The sequence below is a fragment of the Hemicordylus capensis genome, chromosome 3 (genome assembly GCF_027244095.1).
Source record: "Hemicordylus capensis ecotype Gifberg chromosome 3, rHemCap1.1.pri, whole genome shotgun sequence".
In the NCBI taxonomy this organism is placed as follows: Eukaryota; Metazoa; Chordata; class Lepidosauria; order Squamata; family Cordylidae; genus Hemicordylus; species Hemicordylus capensis.
In genome coordinates this window covers 166,698,486-166,717,341 of record NC_069659.1, presented here as the reverse complement: position 1 = coordinate 166,717,341, position 18,856 = coordinate 166,698,486, and the positions used below count along the sequence as shown (strand labels likewise).

Below are 18,856 nucleotides of genomic sequence, written 5' to 3'. Positions count from 1 at the left end.
GGGTCATGAGGCAGTTGGGCCACCAGGAAGAGGAGATGGCAGGCAGCGGTAGAGCCGCGCTGCTGAGAGCAGAATGTGGGGGAGGAGAGCAGAAGGTGGGGGAGGGCAGGAGAGAAGGCCGCGATGAGGAGGTGGTGGCGGCCCCGGTTTGGCTACAGGGGTTAGGAGGTGGCGGGTGGCGGTAGAGCCGTGCCGCCAAGAGCAGTCCAGGAAAGAAAGCGCTGCTGGCGGCTGGGGACGGAAACGTGAGAAGACTGAGGCAGAAGGTGGGAGGGAGAGCAGGAGAGACGGCCACGGTGAGGATGAAGCAGCGGCCCCAGCCCAGCCCAGACACCAGGGTTAGGAGGTAGCGGGCGGCGGTAGAGCTGCACTACCAAGACCAGCCAGCGCTGCCGAGAGCAGCCTGGGAAGGAAAGCGCTGCTGGAGGGTGAGGATGGAAACAGGGCAGAAGGTGGGGGAGAGGGGGAACCACCAGCCCCAAAGAGCGCACAGATGCTCTGTGCGGGTTCAGCTAATTATAAGTATTAGCTTTATATCCTGTCTCTCTTCCATCATGGGGCTCAAGGCAGCATACATGGGTTTTTCTCCCATCTAGACATTGACCAGCCCTAGGAATGCTTAGCTTTATCAAGGTAGCTGTACCAAGTGCCCTCTGATGATGCTCTGGACCAATGCTATATCCATTCAAGGCCATGGCTCATGGCACTGCATTGGTACCATGGCTTTTTTTGCACACTACATCATATGGTAGTAGAATCAGGTGTTTGGCTGCCATCTGAAAGACATTCACCTGGAAGGAAGTTCCTCAGAAATCGGTGAGAATGAAGGTGAAAACAGCTAGCCACTTATTATGGCATGGTTACTGCTTAAAAACATCCACTGAGGATACAGCCACCAACAGAGACATAACTATAATAGGGCAAGGGGAGACCATGGTCTCGGTGCCCCCTGCCTCACCCCCTCCAGAGACTCATTTCCCCCACCCAACGCCCGCCTGAGCTTCCTTGAATATATATTTTAAAATTTTTAGAGGAAGGCAGTGACTGGGGGCCCATTTTAAAATTTGGTCTCTGGGCCCACTCCAATCTTGTTACGCCCCTGGCCACCAACTTCTTTACTGGGTCTGTCACTGTGTTTACACACAGAGATATTTAGCAAAAGAAGCTTTCTTCATAACTTTCTCTTTATGTTGTGAATAGCTTTATCTGATAAACGTCTAAATTAGACTACATTTAGAAGCAATAGGGCAAGAAAAAACACTGCCAAGTTTAAATGTTTGAGACTCTTATCATGTAGGCAGTTGATGACTGTGGCCACAGATACTGAGCAGAGAATTGCCATGGCCTTGCTGTTTGATTGCAGCAGTGGTGGGGGCAATGAGTGGCCCATTGCATGACCAAAGCTAGCATTCAACCCATAATTCATGGAGCAAGAAGGGGTTTGGTGTTGGCTATTTTTTTTTACATTGACCAGTGGTGGCTATAGTGGCCCTCTGTTTCCAGCCAGCTTAAGTCTGGAGGGTCAGAAGGTCATTACTTCCAAAGAATTTCCCCAAGGCATGGTCTTTTCAATTCGGTTTCCTCTCCCCCGCCCCATATCCAGTGACCAATACAAAATGGGGCTCCTGTCCCTCCCGCCCCCCATGAAACGATCAATACAAAATGGTGTTTTGAAGCCCCCCCCCCAATCTTGCTCTTATCATTAAAAAGAAAGAAAGTCTGGAAAAAACATGCTGGTTGGGAGAGGGTGGCGCCTCCTCGATCTCTCTCGCCTGTCCTGCCTTTCCCCGCTTTCTCCCTCAGAGCAGGCCCAACCTCCCGCGCGCTGCTCATTAGCGTCTCCCCGCCCCGCTTTGTTCCCATTGTGTGTCTTCCTGGCCCCGCTGGCGAGTGGGAGGGGATCGGGCGACGTGGATTTGTCGCTGCGCGCTGGCTCGCTGGCTGGCTGGCTGGCGCAAGGTGCGTCTCTGGCTAGCCGTGGCGGCAGATCGAAGGCGCGTTAGCGGAAAGGAAGGACCTTTTTCGTCTTCTAGCCAGGAGAAAGGAAGGCACGGGAAGAGGGTCTGCTTCTGCTCGTCTCCCAGCCGCCTCCGGGGATGGAGGCTGCTTTGCTGAAGCCGATCATGGCAGAAGTGAAGCCGGGCGCAGGGGCGGTGAGCGCCGAGCTGGAGGTGAAGAAGCTGCAGGAGCTGGTGCGCAAGCTGGAGAAGCAGAACGAACAGCTGCGCAGCCGGGCAGCTGCCACCTCCCCTTCCTCTGCGCCCTGCCCGGGACCCGGCAGCCCGCTCCAGCAACTGCTGCTTCCCGCAGCCATCCCGCAGCAGCAGCCAGCCACGGCCTCCTGCAGCTCCCCACCGGCCTGCATGCCCAGCCCGGCGCCCTCTCTCCTGTGCCAAGCCGAGCCCTTCGTCTACTTCAAGCCATCGCCTGCTGCGGGAGGAGGAGGAGGAGGTGGTGGAGGAGGAGGAGGAGGAGGTTCCTCCGGGCAGCAGGAGGCTGCCACTGCCCCCGCCACCAGCATCCCCCCGGCCACCGTCTTAGACGAGGTGGAGGTGCTCGATCTGCAGGGCGACAATTGCTGTGACCGGGAAGAGGAGGCGGAGGAGACCTGGTGGGTACCTTGCTCCCCCCCCCGCTTGAACATATTGCAGCCCCTTCCCCCACAATCAAATCTGCTCCAACCCAACCCGGCAGCGGGAGCGCCTTCCTGTTTCTCCTCCTCATTGCCTGGGTCTCTTCCAAGAGAAGCCCCCTCCCCTTCTTTTCTTACCCAGCTGGCGCTTTTCAAGGCTGCCTTATTAGCATTAACGCTGCAATCCCCCTTGATCCTGTTTTGCTGCCATTTAAATCTGCCTTTTCTCCCCCTAACGTCTCATCTGTTGTCATTAACTCCTTCAACGGTCAAAAGGACCCACTTAGGAGATTCCTGTTGTCGTTTCCTCCTTCTCCAGTCCTGGATTTGCCTCCTTAATCCTGCCTTTAATACAGGCTTTAAATGTGTGGGTTAATTTTTTGGGAAACGTTCGGATATTAAGTATTGTGATGTTTTCAGGTGCAAATGCATTAATCGATATGTAGATCCTACTGAATGCAATGTGTTGTGTGCATTAATAAAATTCCAAGATTGCTCCTGAAAATGTGAAACAGGTCAGTTAATAGTACAGATTCCAAAGTGGACGTTCACATTGGTTTTGGAATTAATTGTTTTGAATGGAGTGGAGCACGTTTTTCATCACTGCTTTCTCTTGCTTGAGCTGCTGGAATTTGTTGAGAGCCCCTGCAGTTCCACTGAGTTATTACATTTTGATTCTGTTCTCAATAGAAGAATTTGGAAGTGGTTGACAAGAGGAAGGAGAACTGAAGTCAGGCAAGGTGATGATCCCAATATTGCTTAGTTGGAAGTAAGCCCTATTGCAATCAGTGGAGCTTCTGTCTGAATTTTCATGCATAAAGTTATGGTAAAAAGAATGGTCATGGTTTTTCATCCATACTGACACCTTTGCGAGGCTTGAAATCGTGTTCCTTGAAAAAGCTTGCAAGGGATTTCAGGACTGTGGTCAGCAACCCCCATCTACAGCAATGGAACTTTCTCCTCAGTAGAAAGCAAAGTGTAAATAGGTTTGGAAATAAAATGAAATTGGAGGTAGCACGTGTGATTTATACAGCTGCATCAAACTGTATAAAGGCTGATAGCCAAAATAGCTTGTTTTTTCATTTTGTGTGTGTGTGTATGTGTGTGTGTGAGAGAGAGAGAGGCTGCCATCATTGTAGCTGTAGTCTTCAGTCTTTCCCAAAGCAAGACCTATGTTTAATCCCAGCCCGTTTACAGGGGATCCAGTTATGATTTTTTTATTGTGCATCTCAGCCTTTCCCTTCTGTGTTTCTCCTTTTGTCTTTTCAACCTTGATGGTTGCTTCAGGAGGGGGCAAATTTCAGCTTCAGGAGGGGGCAAATTTCAGCAGAAAGGAAATGGAAAGATAGGTTGCTTACCTCTTTCCTCCCACGCCCTGCTGATCCACAGCAACTCTCCACCTCCAAGTCCTGTATGCATTCCCTTCATGGGGTTCAAGATGTATGTTTATGAAAGTTAAAACATCTGAAACCTGGTGGGGGGGGGCTGTCTGGAGTGTCTAGAGCAGACAGGTGGCAGCAACAAAAGGTTAAGTGCATGCACTGTGACATTGAGCCACTGCAAATTGCTCCCTTCAAAATCTGCTTGTCCCTAGAAGAAGTAGCCATTCAGGTTTAAACACAAGTATGTGTAACTTGTAGTTTGTCCCTCTGTCCGTTTTCCTTCATCTCTCCTACTTTTGTATTTGAAACAGAAAAGAATTGCTGGTGGCCTTGGTGTGATATACATTAGCTCTGATTGTGATATAACTGTAGGTCAGGATTGTGATATAATTGTAGGTCAGGTTTTCCATCCACTGAAAATTCACATGCTATAGGGAAGAATAATGCTGATTTTTTTTAAAAAAGGAGGGAAAGGTTAATATTTTATTTCTTTTATAATTGTCTAAAGTGAGTCATATAGTTGGGGTTTTTTTTAATGCACACACACCTGCTGTTGTGCATGGGAACAACCTTCACAGTTAAAGTGATTTAAATGGGAAAGAAAAGTACATGCTTAACTCTCTCTCTCTCTCTTCTACTGGAATCCTGTTTGAAAATGGAGCCATTCACATGACCTACCAGGCAGGCAGGTGGGGTGAAGGCTTCCCAAACCTTTCCTTCCCCCTGATGATCCTTGTAAGCCTGGTAGGAGTGTGTTCCGCGCTGCCACACGATCAGCCCTTCTCTGTGCAGTGCGGAGCATGGCAGATCGCTCTGAGGCTGGGAATTGTTGTCCCAGCTTCTGAGAATCTCACAATGCACCATGTGAGTGTGCAGTGCATTGTGGGAATCCCCCCAGCAATGGGTGGATGTCCAACAGTGTTTCAGCCCCAGCTAAAAGCAGCCAGCGCTGACACATGATCAGGTTAACAGGGTTGAGGGCGCACTCACCTCCTTAACCTAGTTTAAGAGCCTGGCTTCTTAGCCATGTTTGATGCTGAGGCGACACTGGGAGGTGTGTGCCTACTGGTGGTTCCTACAGGCAGCCAAACCTAGACTTAGCTGTCCTAGCCCAGTCTTGGCTGCTCATAAGAACAGCCTCAATATCTATTTATCACTTTAGAAGTAAGCATTATGATAATTGGCAATAGAGGCCTGGTTTAGACGATTCCACAAACTATGTGAGCCAAAAGAGTACCACGTGTGGACGCTCCTGCTTCCCCTCTCCTCTTTTCTCCTCAATGTGAGCTACAGGTAAGGTAAAGGATATCTCACTGGTTAGGCCACAGCTCCGCTTGTCTGAATCCTAGAGCTGTGGTTTAATGGTGGCTTACAAACTAGGAGATGAAGCAAAGATCCTGGTTTATATCCTAGTTTATGAGACACAGTTCCCAGATTGGAAGAATGCGAAGCTGTAGTTTGAGGTACCAGGATTCCGTTGCACATGATGGAAGATGAGAATACACAGGTTCATTACTTGTTTAGCTTGCATTCCCAGGCCAATACGCCCTGGTTTGTAGAATCATCTGATGTGAGCCCATATTGGTAATCAGACACCACCAGAGCAATTATTTGTATGTGTGTCCATAAACTGAGAAATAAGGCCGTGCGCTTTAATTTTGCAAAAAGCTAAAGGCGGCATCACAAACATTAAGTCATAGGTGTTCCTTATACTGGGAAAAAGGCCTAGGTTTCAGAATGCAAATCTCAGCATATGTACCCTTGGGAGTAGAGCTTCTAGAAATTCTATTAGATCATCACTGACAGACTTGGCTCCAAAAATTGTGTTGACCTCAGCCAACATTTGGGGGGCACCACCACCATCACCACCACCATCATTATAAACAATCAACTTAAAACAATAAAAGTTCTCACATCAGTTTTCATGGCAAAATATATGAGAAATGGTGTCTCACCCAAAAAGTCTCACTATCTAAACATTATGTTACATGTGATCTATTGTGAAGGCCCTCTCATTTTCTTATTTAGTGTAAAGGAATGTAATTTGATTAATGTGGTGATGCATTTTTGCAGATGAACTATTAGGGCTTTTTGTGGGCTAGTGACCTTGGGTGGTGTGGATTTGCCATGACAAGCGTACCTGAATACCTCACGGCTTCCATACCTTATCACTTCCAAGGAGGCAGGCACAAGTCTTGTCACCTGTCTTCCCAGGATATCATTGATCCTTATAAATTTTGGAAGGTGGTACATAAATGCTAAGCTGTGTACAATATCTCTATATTGCAAGTGTGTTTGAGGGTGGAATGGGAGACTAAGGCTGAGAGGAAAATAGCTTGCCTTAGGCCACTTAGTGTGCTCATCACTGAGTTTTGAACTAGGGATTTAGTTGTAATGTTTCACTTCCACTGAAATCAGTGGAACTTACTTATGAGTAAACATGTTGTAAGGGTGGTTGAGTAGCCATCTTGATCATTTCTTGGATAGAGGGAAATAGAGTAGAAGCTATGTTGTAACTTTGTTTAAAAGCCAGTGGCTTTAATTCCTAAACTTGCCAGCTTAATATTAAATCCTGTTGGTTTCTGTAAGATCTTCGGAGTAACTGTGCATGGTGCTAGCTAATGTTTAAATTTAGGCATCTTATAAGGTGATGCATGATTATCACTTGTAAGCTGTAATTGTTCTGCTTATCTCATGGAGCTAGAGTGCATAGTAAATATATTCTCAACTGGCTGAAAGCTATTTGTCTGGCACAGCTGAGCTTGGCCTTTGCTTAAATATTGTTGTGCTAGGCTAGACTGAAACTTTCTTGTGGCTGAATTCCAGTCTGATTCCATAGTTGGGCCATGGTATTAAAGCTTTGATCTGAAGGAATCTAATTTATCCATAAAATTTTGCTCTTATTTATCAGAAAAGCTTATCAGCAAAATCAGCTTATCAGCATCAAGATCTGTTCATTCGTACAGATCTTGTGAATGTAGCATTGATTCCTCCCCCCCCCCCCCCCGGAAATGTATGTAAAGATCTTGGGGCTCCTCTTCTGCCACCTGGCTCATCATCATCATTATACTTAATTCTCTTAGCCAGCCACCAGCCATGCATGGGGATGTGGCAAGGCTGTTCGTGCTGGCGAAGGAGGCGCCTGATTGGCTGGGCACTGGTTGGCTGCTGTTTGCCAGACTGGAAGCTAATGGCGGCGGTGAAGAGAGGCAGGTGAGACAGTGGCAGCGGGCCTGGCCGCATTGGGGAGGCAGAGGTGGTGGCGGTGGGCTGTGGTGTGGTGTGGAGGTGGTGGTGGCGGGCTCGGCGGTGGCAGGGACTCGGCAGCGGCGGGCCCGGTGGCAGGGAGGTGGCGGTGGGCCTGGCAGTGGCGGAGAAGGTGGCGGTGGGGGGCCTGTCTGCGGCGGGGAGGCGGCGGGGAGGCGGCGACAGTGGGCCCAGCCACCTGGGTGAGGAGGTGGCTCTGCCGCCAGGAAGAGGAGGCAGTGGCAGGAGGGGAGGGGACGGGCTGGCTTGAAAGTCGGCCAGAAACCACGGGGCGGGGCGGGGGAGCAGGCCGAGCGGGCATAAGAGACGCCCAGGGGAAGAGGACACAGATGCTCTGCGCCGGGTCTGCTAGTATATTTTAATGAGAGATCCAGAGAAGTAGATCCGTCTGTTGCAATAAATCTACAGCTGCAATGCATTGATCACTAATTAGTTACAATTAAAAAATAATAATATTAAAATCCCATTAAAAAGGTGCCCCAATTAATTTGACGGATGATTTTTAAAGTTAATGATCTTTAATACAAGTCCTTACAAAAGCAGGAGACAGTTACCATCTTAGAAGGTGCATTCTTCCTTTTCTTGCACACACAAGGGAATGCCCTTTCTGAGAGTTGCCTTCTGCAACATGTGCGTCCATCAGCTAAAAACAAAGGGCAGCATCCAACATCAAGTCACAACTAAGTAGCATTGTAATCTCAATGAGACAAGTCAGTCATGACTAACTTAAGTCCCTTTAGTTTCAACAGGATGTAGTTATAGTAAACAATCTGCCCAAAGAAAATATGGGCTTTTCCCCTTCAGAGCTATTATTTTAGTCATAAGCAAATATAAGCAGATTTCATCAATTAAAACTAATATGATTTAGTCGATTACATTTTTTAACAGAGTGTCAGCCCTAGATAAGTCAGTTCCTGATCCAAGACTTACCCTATGCTTGTGATAGGTAGTATGAAGGTAATTTCCAATTGAAATGAATAAAGGGTGGGTTTGGACAATGCTTCATCTGCTGGCCCACCACAAGCAATCTGGACATGTGAGTACGCATACCCATATTTACCCAAATCAAAGACAACTTTGAATTCAAGACAACCCCCTTAAAAAGTAGAGGTTAAATACAAGTTATACCTGCATTCACTCAAAGAGAACAGGACTCTGAATTTAAGACTTCCTGATTTCTAATATAAAAAAACTTGGAAAAAAACCTGATTTAGGTAAAACCAGTATCATCCTCCTGGGAAAGGGGATGGGTGTGAATGCATGAATGTCCTTATCATGTTTGGGGGCCAGGCGGATGGAATATTGACTGAACTGGTCCTTTCTATTTCTTGAAACCTGTAGTTTTGATCTTAAGCAGGTGACTTCTTCCTTCCCACAAGAGGAGGGTTTTCAGACAGCAAGCCTTACTGCAAGTTTACTGCGAGGCTTTACTGTGATTTTGAAGTTGCCAAAAAATAAAATAAAAAACTCATGCCAAAAGTGGGGTTTTTTTTACCCTGGATATAAATCGGGCTACACTAACACACAATGAAAAACTCGAATTGTGTGTGAAGTGCTCCCCGATAGTTCGCAGGGTCTTCACAGTAAATCTGGCCGATATGTGGACACACACCTCAATTCCAGAGGAGATGTGGGCTAAAAGCCCTGTGAGAAAAATACACAGGAAATGGTTGGCATTGTAGCCATTCCATTGTTCTGGAACTGGGCATAAAAAGAAAGAGTTCCCTTTAGTGTTCCTTTTAATGGTAGCTGCCAGTTCATATTGACTGACATTCTGTGGCTGTTGCTGGAAGTTCCTGTCAATCTCCTGAGATATCTCTTCCCCTCCCTGCCATATAACAGCTTTTCCATATGTGCATTCAGCCTTTTAAAAGAAGAAAGAGAAGGAAAAAGCCAAAGCAGTACATGTTAAAATCAAAATCTGGTACACCCAAGCATGATTGCTAGTTTTGTACCATTTCTTCTGCATCACAAATAATATCCATGTTCTCAAAGAATCTTGTTGTTTTGTGTGCAAGATTTAGGAATAGTAGAGAAGGGAGAGGAATGTCAGACTGGCATTTGAGATAAGTGTAGTAGGGAGTTGGACAAGAATCTGAGTATCGGTTGAGTATCCCTTATCCAGACATCTGAAATCCGGAATGCTCCAAAATCTGGAAACCACACTGTAACAAAAACAAAAAACCCGCCTGCAGCTTTAACCTCTCACTGAGCAGAGCCCCGCCAGAGGTGTGCTTACGCTTTTTCTTTTTCTCTGGACCAGCCTGGTCCTTTAAGTGCTTTGTCTTCTCTGCCGCTTTTTTGGGCAGCAGAGCGGCCGTGACAGGGGCTGCCACGGGAGCCGAAGCTACCGCTGCTTCGGACGCCTTAGGGAGAGTCGCGGCCGCAGTCCCAGCAAGCGAGGGAACCGTCGCGACCTCCGAGAGCGCCCCTTCCGACAGGGAGCCTCTCAGGACGTCTCCCAATTGAGAAATCTCCATGTATTTTAAAGGCACAAATCACCAAAATGCAAGGGAAACTGAAAAAACTAACCGAAAGCCAACCAAACCTAAACAAATGAAGAAAGGGAAAGGAAGAAGAGAGGAAAATGGCAACTCCCTCCCCTCACACACAGTAGAAAGGGTAAAAGTCCTAAGCCTCACATGGCAGAAATCGCTAAAGAGAGCTAGCAGCTCAAAAAGTGACCCCTCCTCCACTCTCTGCTCAGTTTGGCACCTGCTCTGGCCCATGTCCAAGATATCTCATTATGCAAATATTCCAAAATCTGGAAAAATCCAAAATCCGGAACACTTCTGGTCCCAAGCAGTCTGGATAAGGGATACTCAGCCTGTATAGACATTCCAGGCTAATCAGGAGAATCTTCTAGGCGGGGGCGCACAATTCTCCTTCCTGTTCCTGACTCTTGTGACAGCAGAGTTTGAGGTCTCAGTGGAAACTCAGCCAACCCATCCGGTTTTTCTGATTGCAGCTCCTTGGACCTTATTCCTTACAAGTGAATGTTGCAAAAGCATGGTGTGAGGAAAAGAGTCTGCAGAACACTTGAGAAGGGGACATGATTCAGCCCTGCTTCAGGCCCTGTTAACCTAAAGGGTTAGAGTTAAAGTCTGTCCTCCACCAGCTAATTGCAGCCCCTTGCCTTCATTCAAGCTCCAATTGGGGGAAAAACTTTGAAAAATAAATGCCCTCCACCCTTACCCATGTAACAGGATGAGGTGGAGGAAGTTGATTTTTATTTATGGTGGCAAAATAGCTTGAGCCTGCACTGTATAAAAGACATACATGTTTGGATGCCTGTGAATGCTCCTCTAAATTAGGATTGTCTGCAGTTCCCTGTTCAGTGTGTGCGAAACTGAAACCTGGGTTTGCTGCCACGTAGTATATAGAAAGGCTCACAGTGAAGCACTTAAGTTGCCCTGATACCAATGCAAGTTAAGTGTGCCTGACCTTCTCTGGATTGTGCCCAAGGTATTTAAGCTTGTAACTAAGTATTCCCACACATGTAAGCAAATAACCTTTGACCCAAGAGAACCTGAAGTGAAGAGCTATTATTGGATGCTGGAGAGACTCCTTCACAAGCTGGATTTACAGCATAGAATTACTGTTCCTTTTGTATAATGTGCATAACCCCTGATAACTTGGCAGAGAGGCACCTTTAACATGGTGATTCTCTTTTATTTAGCAGGAGGAGAGGAACTGGCCCTATCCACCCCCAGCACAGTACCCCTCCAGTGACTGTTGCTGGTGTGTGTCTTATCTTATGTTTCTCTTTAGATTGTGAGCCCTTTGGGGACAGGGAGCCATCTTATTTATTTGTTATTTCTCTGTGTAAACCGCCCTGAGCCATTTTTGGAAGGGCAGTATAGAAATCGAATGAATGAATGAATGGATATCAACCTCCTAAATAAAATTAATTAATTAATAGAATAGCAGCCCCAAGTATGGGACTGAAAAGGCAAGCCCAGCACTGTATGTATTCAGCACATACACACACTCATTCCAGAAATATCTAGTCCCGGCATGGAATCTGGCAACCCAAAAATATAAGAATTGCTTTACATTCTACATGTTTAGATTATGCCAAGATGTTTTATGTGTCCACCTAACAATGTAATGTGTGAAATGGGGTAAACAGGTGTTTCATATTAATCAGGTAGCAGCGTTGACTGCAGCTCTCTATCAAGGCTTTGCTCAGAGAGGGTGTACATACCAGGATTTGCCCTGTATATAGTGTGAAATGCCCCTAGGCTTTCACTTTTAGAAGGCATATTTACAGCTCTCAGATAATAACTTGGGAATGAATAGACAGTTTAGTGATGACTCAAAAACTACAATGATGCTAGCCGGGGTTGTGGTCAAGGGGACTTTATTCACCTCTTGGGCTGCCTCTTGGGTTGAGCTGTTCTTGCATTCATTATGGTTGAGAACCGAAGGACTGCACCCAAACTTCTACATGCCCAAAAAGGTTCTTCCGGCTTTCAGGAAACATGAGTTTTGAGCCTCTCCCATTGCTCTACGCTTTATTTCACCCATGTATCTCAAATATATTTCAAATGTATTTGTAGAGTCTATAAATACATTTGAAATCTCCAAAGCACAAGTGTTGTGTGCAAAGTGACACATTTAAGTAAAAAGGTTCTGCTAGGGATATGGAAAAATTTAAATTGTGGATACTAAAAAGGAATTTAAAACAAAATCAAATGGCTTTTTAAATTTGGTTTATTTAAAGAAGGTGACTGGAATAGACACTGTGGGGCAGGAGTTTATTTTATATGGCTACCCCCCGCCACACACACACATACCTGCTTCTGGATTGGGAGAGGAACTCTGGTTGTGGCTTTTGTGAGCTTATCACTTTGGCCGTTATCTGTTTTGCTCATTTTTAATTGCTATAAGATCTTGCACCTAGGCCGGGTTTGCCTGATAGGGTGGGTGAACAGCTATTTGTGTGGCCACCAAAGCCAGTCACCAAAGGGGCCAGCCTTTGGTGGTGGCCTTTGGGGGTGGGACTGAGGGATGGGGCCAAACATGTTGTTTTGGACTGTTAAAAGGAATACTCTTGCTGACTACATTATTATTGTTGCCTAGTAATCAGTTGGGCATAGTACAGGTATGTGTCTTGGTTGTCCAGAGATGAAGAGGCGGGGCCTGGTATGACTCTGGAGTACCTATTCCAGTGGTGGTGGGGAATCGACGAAGATATGGCACTGGTAGGTCAGCTGGTTGTTACAGAGGAAGGGAACTCAGAAATTTAATTGTGGTTTCCCCTTCGAGAAGGCCTACCAGTGCTTTCACCTTGCAGAGCAGTGCTAATTGTCCACAGAACCTCACCTTATTACTCTGTAATGCCAGGTCGGTCCAAAATAAGTCTGAGATCATCAATGACTTGATTATGAATGAGCCAACCTGGTATATATTGTGGAAACTTGGTTGAGAGAGACTAGTGGTCTGGTTTAGTCCCAGCTTCTCCAGGTGAAATATTCTATGGTGGAACAGGTGAGAGAATGTGGGTGCGGAGATGGGGTGGCTGTAGTCTATAATACCATCTCCCTTACCTCTCTATAATACCATCCCTGACAGGGAATGGGCCCGTATTGAATGTGTGTACCTAAGCCTGGGGACCAAGGATAGGCTGGGACTTTTGTTGGTGTACTCATCACCCCACTGCCCAACAGAGTCCCTAACTGAGCTGATGGATCTGGTTGGGGAGTTGGCATTGGAGTGGCCCAAGTTGTTGTTAGTGTGGGACTTCATTTCAGGACCGGGTTGTCAGGAGCAGCTCAGTTGTTCATAGCAGCCATGATGATTATGGGCCTATCCCAAGTGGTATCTGGACCAATGCATGATGCTTGTCAAATGCTCAGTTTGGTCTTTTGCTCTGATCAGGGTCATGTTGCATGGGTGGAGACTCCTGTCATCTCCCCATTGTCATGGACGGACCACCATCTGGTTAAGGTAGGACTCGCACCCACAATCCACCTCTGCAAGGGTGAAGGACCTATTAGATTGGTCCGCCTGAGAAGGTTATTGGATGCAATAGGATTCTAAGAAGCCTTGGAAGGGTTTAGAGTTGGCTCTGCTAGTGATTCTGTTGATGCTATGGTACAGATGTGGAATAATGAACTCACTAGAGCAGTAGACACAATTGCTCTTAAGTGTCCTCTCTGACCTGCTTCAAAACCAGCCTTCTGATATTCGAAAAAACTATGGTAGCTGAAGCGGTGAGGTAGATGATTAGAACGCAAGTGGAAGACTTGGTGTGAATCCAACAGATCACAACACAGAGCACATTTTAAGATCTAGAGCTATGCTCTGACAGTGCAGGCAGCAAAGAAACAGTTCTTTTCTGCCCACATTTCTTCTGCAAATTCACATCCAGCGGAGTTCTCTGGGGTTGTGATGGGGCTAGTATGTGCCCCCTCCTCCTTGAATTTAGACTTGGAACCATTAGTCACTTGCTGTGACATTTTCAATGACTTATTTGCAGAGAAAATCTCTCATATTTGGACTGAACTGGATTCCATAGTAAACTGCTGAGTGTACTGTGGAGGTGTCCAACAACTCTTATAGGCTTAGATTGGATCACTTTCAGTTTGTGACTCCTGAGGATATGGACAAACTGCTTTGAACTGTGCGTCCTACAACATGTTCCCTTGACCCTTGCCCAGCTTGGCTTATTTCATCTGGTAATCATATTATCAGAGAGGGTATGGTAAATTATTATTATTATCATTATTTTGATTTCTATACCGCCCTTCCAAAAATGGCTCAGGGCGGTTTACACAGAGAAATAACAAATAAATAAGATGTTATAAATGCTTCTCTGAGGGAGGGCAGGATGCCTCCTTGTCTTAAGGAGGCTATTATTAGACCACTTTTGAAGAAAGCTACATTGGATCCCTCAGCTAATTACTAAAGACTTTTCACAGTCTTCCATGGTTGGGCACAGTGATTGAGTGGAAGGTGGCCTCTCAGCTTGAGGTAGTTTTGGATGATGCAGAGTATCTAGACCCATTTTAAAGTGGCTTTCAAGCCAAATATGGGATTGAGACTGCCTTGGTTGGCCTGATGGATGATCTCCAATTGGCTGCTGACAAAGGGAGTGTGACTCTGCTGATCCTTTTGGATCTCTCAGTGGCTTTTGATTAGAGGTGTGCAAACCAGTTTGAGTGGTCCGGGCTCAAACCAGACTGGCTCCGTTCCTGCCTCTCTGATAGATTCCAGATAGTGTCTCTTGGAGACTGCTGGAGTTCCACAAGGCTGCAATGCTCTTTAACATCTACATGAAACCGCTGGAAGAGATCATCATGAGGTTTGGTGCAGGATGTTATCAATATGTCTATGACACCCACATCTATTTCTCCATATTGACTTCCTCAGGAAATGGTATAACTTGCCTAAATGTCTGCCTGGAGGTAGTGATGGGCTAGATGAAGCTGAATCAAAATAAGACGGTGGGGGGTCAAAACCCAAGAGTTGGTTTAGATCTGCCTCTTATGGATGGAGTTACACTCCGCCTGAAAATTGAGGTATGCAGTCTGGGAGTGCGTCTGGATCCACATCTCTCTTTGGTATCTCAGGTTGAGGGAGTGGCCAGGAGCAGTGACCCTCTAAGAGAGATTCCCAGATGTTGTTCACTACAACTCCCAAAATCCCCAAGCAAGAGCCATTGCAGCTGGGGATTCTGGGAGTTGTAGTCAACAACATCTGGGAATCCCTGTTAGAGGGAACACTGGCCAGGGTGCTTTCCAGATTACACCCTGCAACAGGGTCACAGTGGATCTCTGAAGTGTGCTTCCATGCTTCCTGTGTTGTGACACTGCAGTCCCTACTCTGACAGCAGGGTGCTGTTCACATTTCCGATGCCTTGCCATATAATGTTATGACATTGTGTATCTGGCGTAAAAAGGTTGCTATTTTTTCGGGTTGTTAGTTTCCGTGAGACTGCTCCTCCTGCTGTTTACGTTTTGCCTGAACGGAAGCATTTTTCTGCTGTTGAGCAGCTAGTCTGGAAAGTGTCCAGGAGTGTTTTTTATCAGCTTCGGCTGCTGTGTCAGCTACGCCCATTTCTGGAGGCAAATGACCTTAAAACAGTGGTGCATATGCTGGTAACCTCCAGGCTCAATTACTGTAATGCACCCTACATGAGGCTGCCTTTGTTCGTAGCCCAGAAACTACAATTGGTACAGAATGCAGCAGCCAGACTGGTCTTTGGGACAACTCAAAGGGGCCATATAGCATCGATTCTGAAAGAACTGCACAGGCTACTGATGTGTTTCTAAGCAGAATATAAAGTGCTGGTTTTTACCTATAAAGCCCTCAATGGCTTGGGTCCAGGGTACTTAAGAGAGTGCCTTCTTTGTCATGAACCCAGCCGCATATTAAGATCATTTGGAGAGGTCCAGTTATGATTGCTGTCAGCTTGTTTGGTGGTGACTTGGGACTAGGCCGTCTGCCAGGGCTTTGGAATATGTTCCCTGTCAAAATAAGAGCATCTCAATCTCTGATTGCTTTTAGAAAGACCCTCAAGACACACCTGTTTTCTCAGGCTTTTAACTGAAATAAGTTTTAAACTGTTTGTTTTAATCCTATGAAGTTGTTTTAGCTTTTTATTCTATGACATTGTTTTGTTTTTACTCTGTTTTAGAGTTGTTGTTTTAAATTGTGTACACCACCTAGAGATACACATATCAAGTGGTTCATAAATTAAATAAATAAATAAATAAATAAATAAATCAGATGTTTTGATTACTTTAAAGTTGGCAGCCATAATGGTATCTTTTTAAAAACAAACTGGTTTAAAATGAAATCTGAACTTGATTTAACATAATCTCCTAAAACTCAATTTGTGACTCTTTGATGAACTGATAAAAACCTGCTTTTCTTTGCCAAGAAAGAACTGTGAGAAAATAATTTTGGGCCCAGTACACGAAGAGGGTGTGATGACACACTGAGAGCACAACCACCCTGACATCACTGAAGGACATCTTGATGTTCTTTCAAGACATCCTTCAACTGCATGTTGGGGCCTCCTAATGATCCATAAATGCATGCTCCCAAACCCTATTTAAATAGGGTTTGGAGTGTATGTTTAGGGGTCATTTGGATGAACAGCCCCTACACATACAATTGAAGGAAACCCTCACAGCACTTCAGGACATCTCTGTGACACAAGGGTGGATGCGCTCTTGGTACATCACTACCCTCTTCTCATGTTCAGCTGGTACTTGCGTGAATCAGCCCTTTGTCAGTCGTCATACAGCACAATAATTCTTATACTTACATTTTTGCTTGATAGTGGCGGCCACAGACGAGCAACTTTTCATGGCTGTCATGACTGATCCTTCTGGGTGATGTTTTTCTCCTATTTTATAACTTGTGTAACTATCTGATACCTTTAATTAGGTAAAAGTCAGTACTCTAATTATAAATATTTATACCAGTCAGCCAATTAGCCTGCAGTTCTATTTAAGTAGTATCTAAATAATAAATGGAAAACTTGATTTAAACCAATGGCTTTTGGTTGTTTTCTTTTTCCTGGTGACTTCAGATCAGACCATCCTGCAAAAAACATTATAGAAGGCAGGATGCCTCTGAGTAACAGTTTCCGGGGAGTAACAGCAGGAGAGAGGGCATGCCCTCAACTCCTGCCTGTGGCTTCCAGCAGCATCTGGTGGGCTACTGTGTGAAACAGGATGCTGGACTAGATGGGCCTTGTGCCTGATCCAGCAGGGCTGTTCTTATGTTCTTAACTTTATTGCTTTAGGCTGCAATCCTCATTAGGTTTACTAGGAGTAAGTCTGCTTGAACACAGTGTTACTGACTTCTAAATGAACGTGTTTAGTTTTGTGCTGTCAATATTAGACCAACATATCTGAGAAGGAGAGCCTCTTGGGTGTGTCCCTTTCCCAAGGATGGAATTATTGTAACCTCATATAAATGTAAGACAAGGATTAAAAAAGTAGTTTTCCATTTTACTGGAACGGTATAGCAAGCTGGTGCTTTAGTACATCTTCTGGAAGAAATAGAAGTGATTCTACATATTAGTGAAGTCTGGAGCATATGGACCAATATCACCAGTTTTATAAAGTCTAAGCAATTTCTTCTAAAACTGTTGCAAGCTGGTTGATTTAGTATATCTTCTTGAAGCAATAGAGGTGATTCTATACATCAGTGGAACATATGGATTAAAACCGCCTGTATTATCAAGTTTCATTGAAGCTTTCTAATTTCTTTAAGACTGTTCTTCACTTGACAAAGTTGAATGACAAAACGGAGGTCACTGTGTCACCATTGTAGTTTTGTATTATGTAGATTGCATTGACTTTTATACTATGATTATCCTCATAAGTGTATTTTCATTAAGTATTATTTCAGGTTATATCTCAGTTCTATTAAAAGTTGAGTCTGTCTTTAGATTTACAGTATATAACTCCTTATGTTAACATAAAAGACACCTATATCGACAGAGTTTGTTATACATTCTTTATTATATAGTAGGGATCTTATTGCTTCTCCTTTGTTTTATAGAGAGATTTACGTACGCATTGTTTATCCCTGTCACTGTCAGACAAACATATCTGAGAAGAAGAGCTGTTGTGTGTGTCCATTTCCCCCACCACATTGCCATAAAGGATGGAATTATTGTACAGTAACCTCATATAAATGTAAAACAAAGATCACACTTAAAATAACTTAGGCAGGGAAACAAGAAAGAAAATATTAAGATGGAATATCAGCTCACTCTAGGATAGCATAGCAACTCAGGAATTAGGTTTAATATGTATTGACAACAAGAAGTAGTGAGAGTAAAAAGCCCCCCCCCCCAAAAAAAAACAACCCACACTTTTTTCTGCTTCTCTGCTTCCATAACATGCATTTTTTCATAGGGCTGGTTTGAATGATACCTCCCTGGACTGTGCAATTAAAAGCAGAATGTGCAGAGTATGCAGTCTAGTATTTGAAGTGTATGTAGAGGAACCATTCAGACTAACAGGGCCACCCCAACCCCCCCCCCCATGATAAAGGGATGCACCGGGAAGGCATTGGGATTAGGGATGTGCACAAAACCGGGTTGCCCAGTTCGGTTCAAGTCATGATTGGGCAAGTTTGGTTTTGTGCACCTCGAACACACACACCCCACCCCGTTTGGTTTGGGTTCGGGGGGGGGGGTTCACGATTTAATTTTCTTTTTTACATAAATAGAACTCACTGCTGCTGCTCGGAGGCTTCTCCGAAGCTGTGTCTCCAGAAGTCCCCCCTCCACCTGCCGGCCTCCATTACTTTCCAAATCTCCTGGTTCAGCCTGTTCTGGGCCTCACCCCCATGGTGGTGACCATTTTGGAGGCCGCCGTGCATGCTCAATGGGCCTCTGTGTGGATGGGTCATGATTTGGAAGCTAATGGAAGTCGATGGGGGGGCGGAGAGTGGGAACTTCTGGAGACAACCCCTCGTGGCCTCAGAGAAGTCCCCAAAGTGGTGGCAGTGAGTTCCATTTCTGTAAAATAAATTTTTAAAAAAACCTCACGAATACTTCACACAGGCTGGGCGGCGGGGGTTGGCTCGATATTGAACTGAA

The 18,856-nt window shown here is 45.4% G+C and overlaps 1 protein-coding gene across 2 annotated transcripts in view; it reads left to right on the top strand.

Moving 5' to 3' along the window:
• The first annotated feature begins 1,908 nt into the window (after positions 1 to 1,908).
• SLAIN1 (SLAIN motif family member 1) overlaps positions 1,909 to 18,856 on the top strand; it is a 61,621-nt gene continuing 44,673 nt past the window's right edge. For both annotated transcript variants that reach the window (XM_053311295.1, XM_053311294.1), the window contains exon 1: positions 1,909 to 2,611. In XM_053311295.1, the coding sequence (XP_053167270.1) occupies positions 2,097 to 2,611 (515 nt within the window). In that variant the 5' untranslated portion in view covers positions 1,909 to 2,096. The remainder of the gene's footprint in view (positions 2,612 to 18,856) is intronic.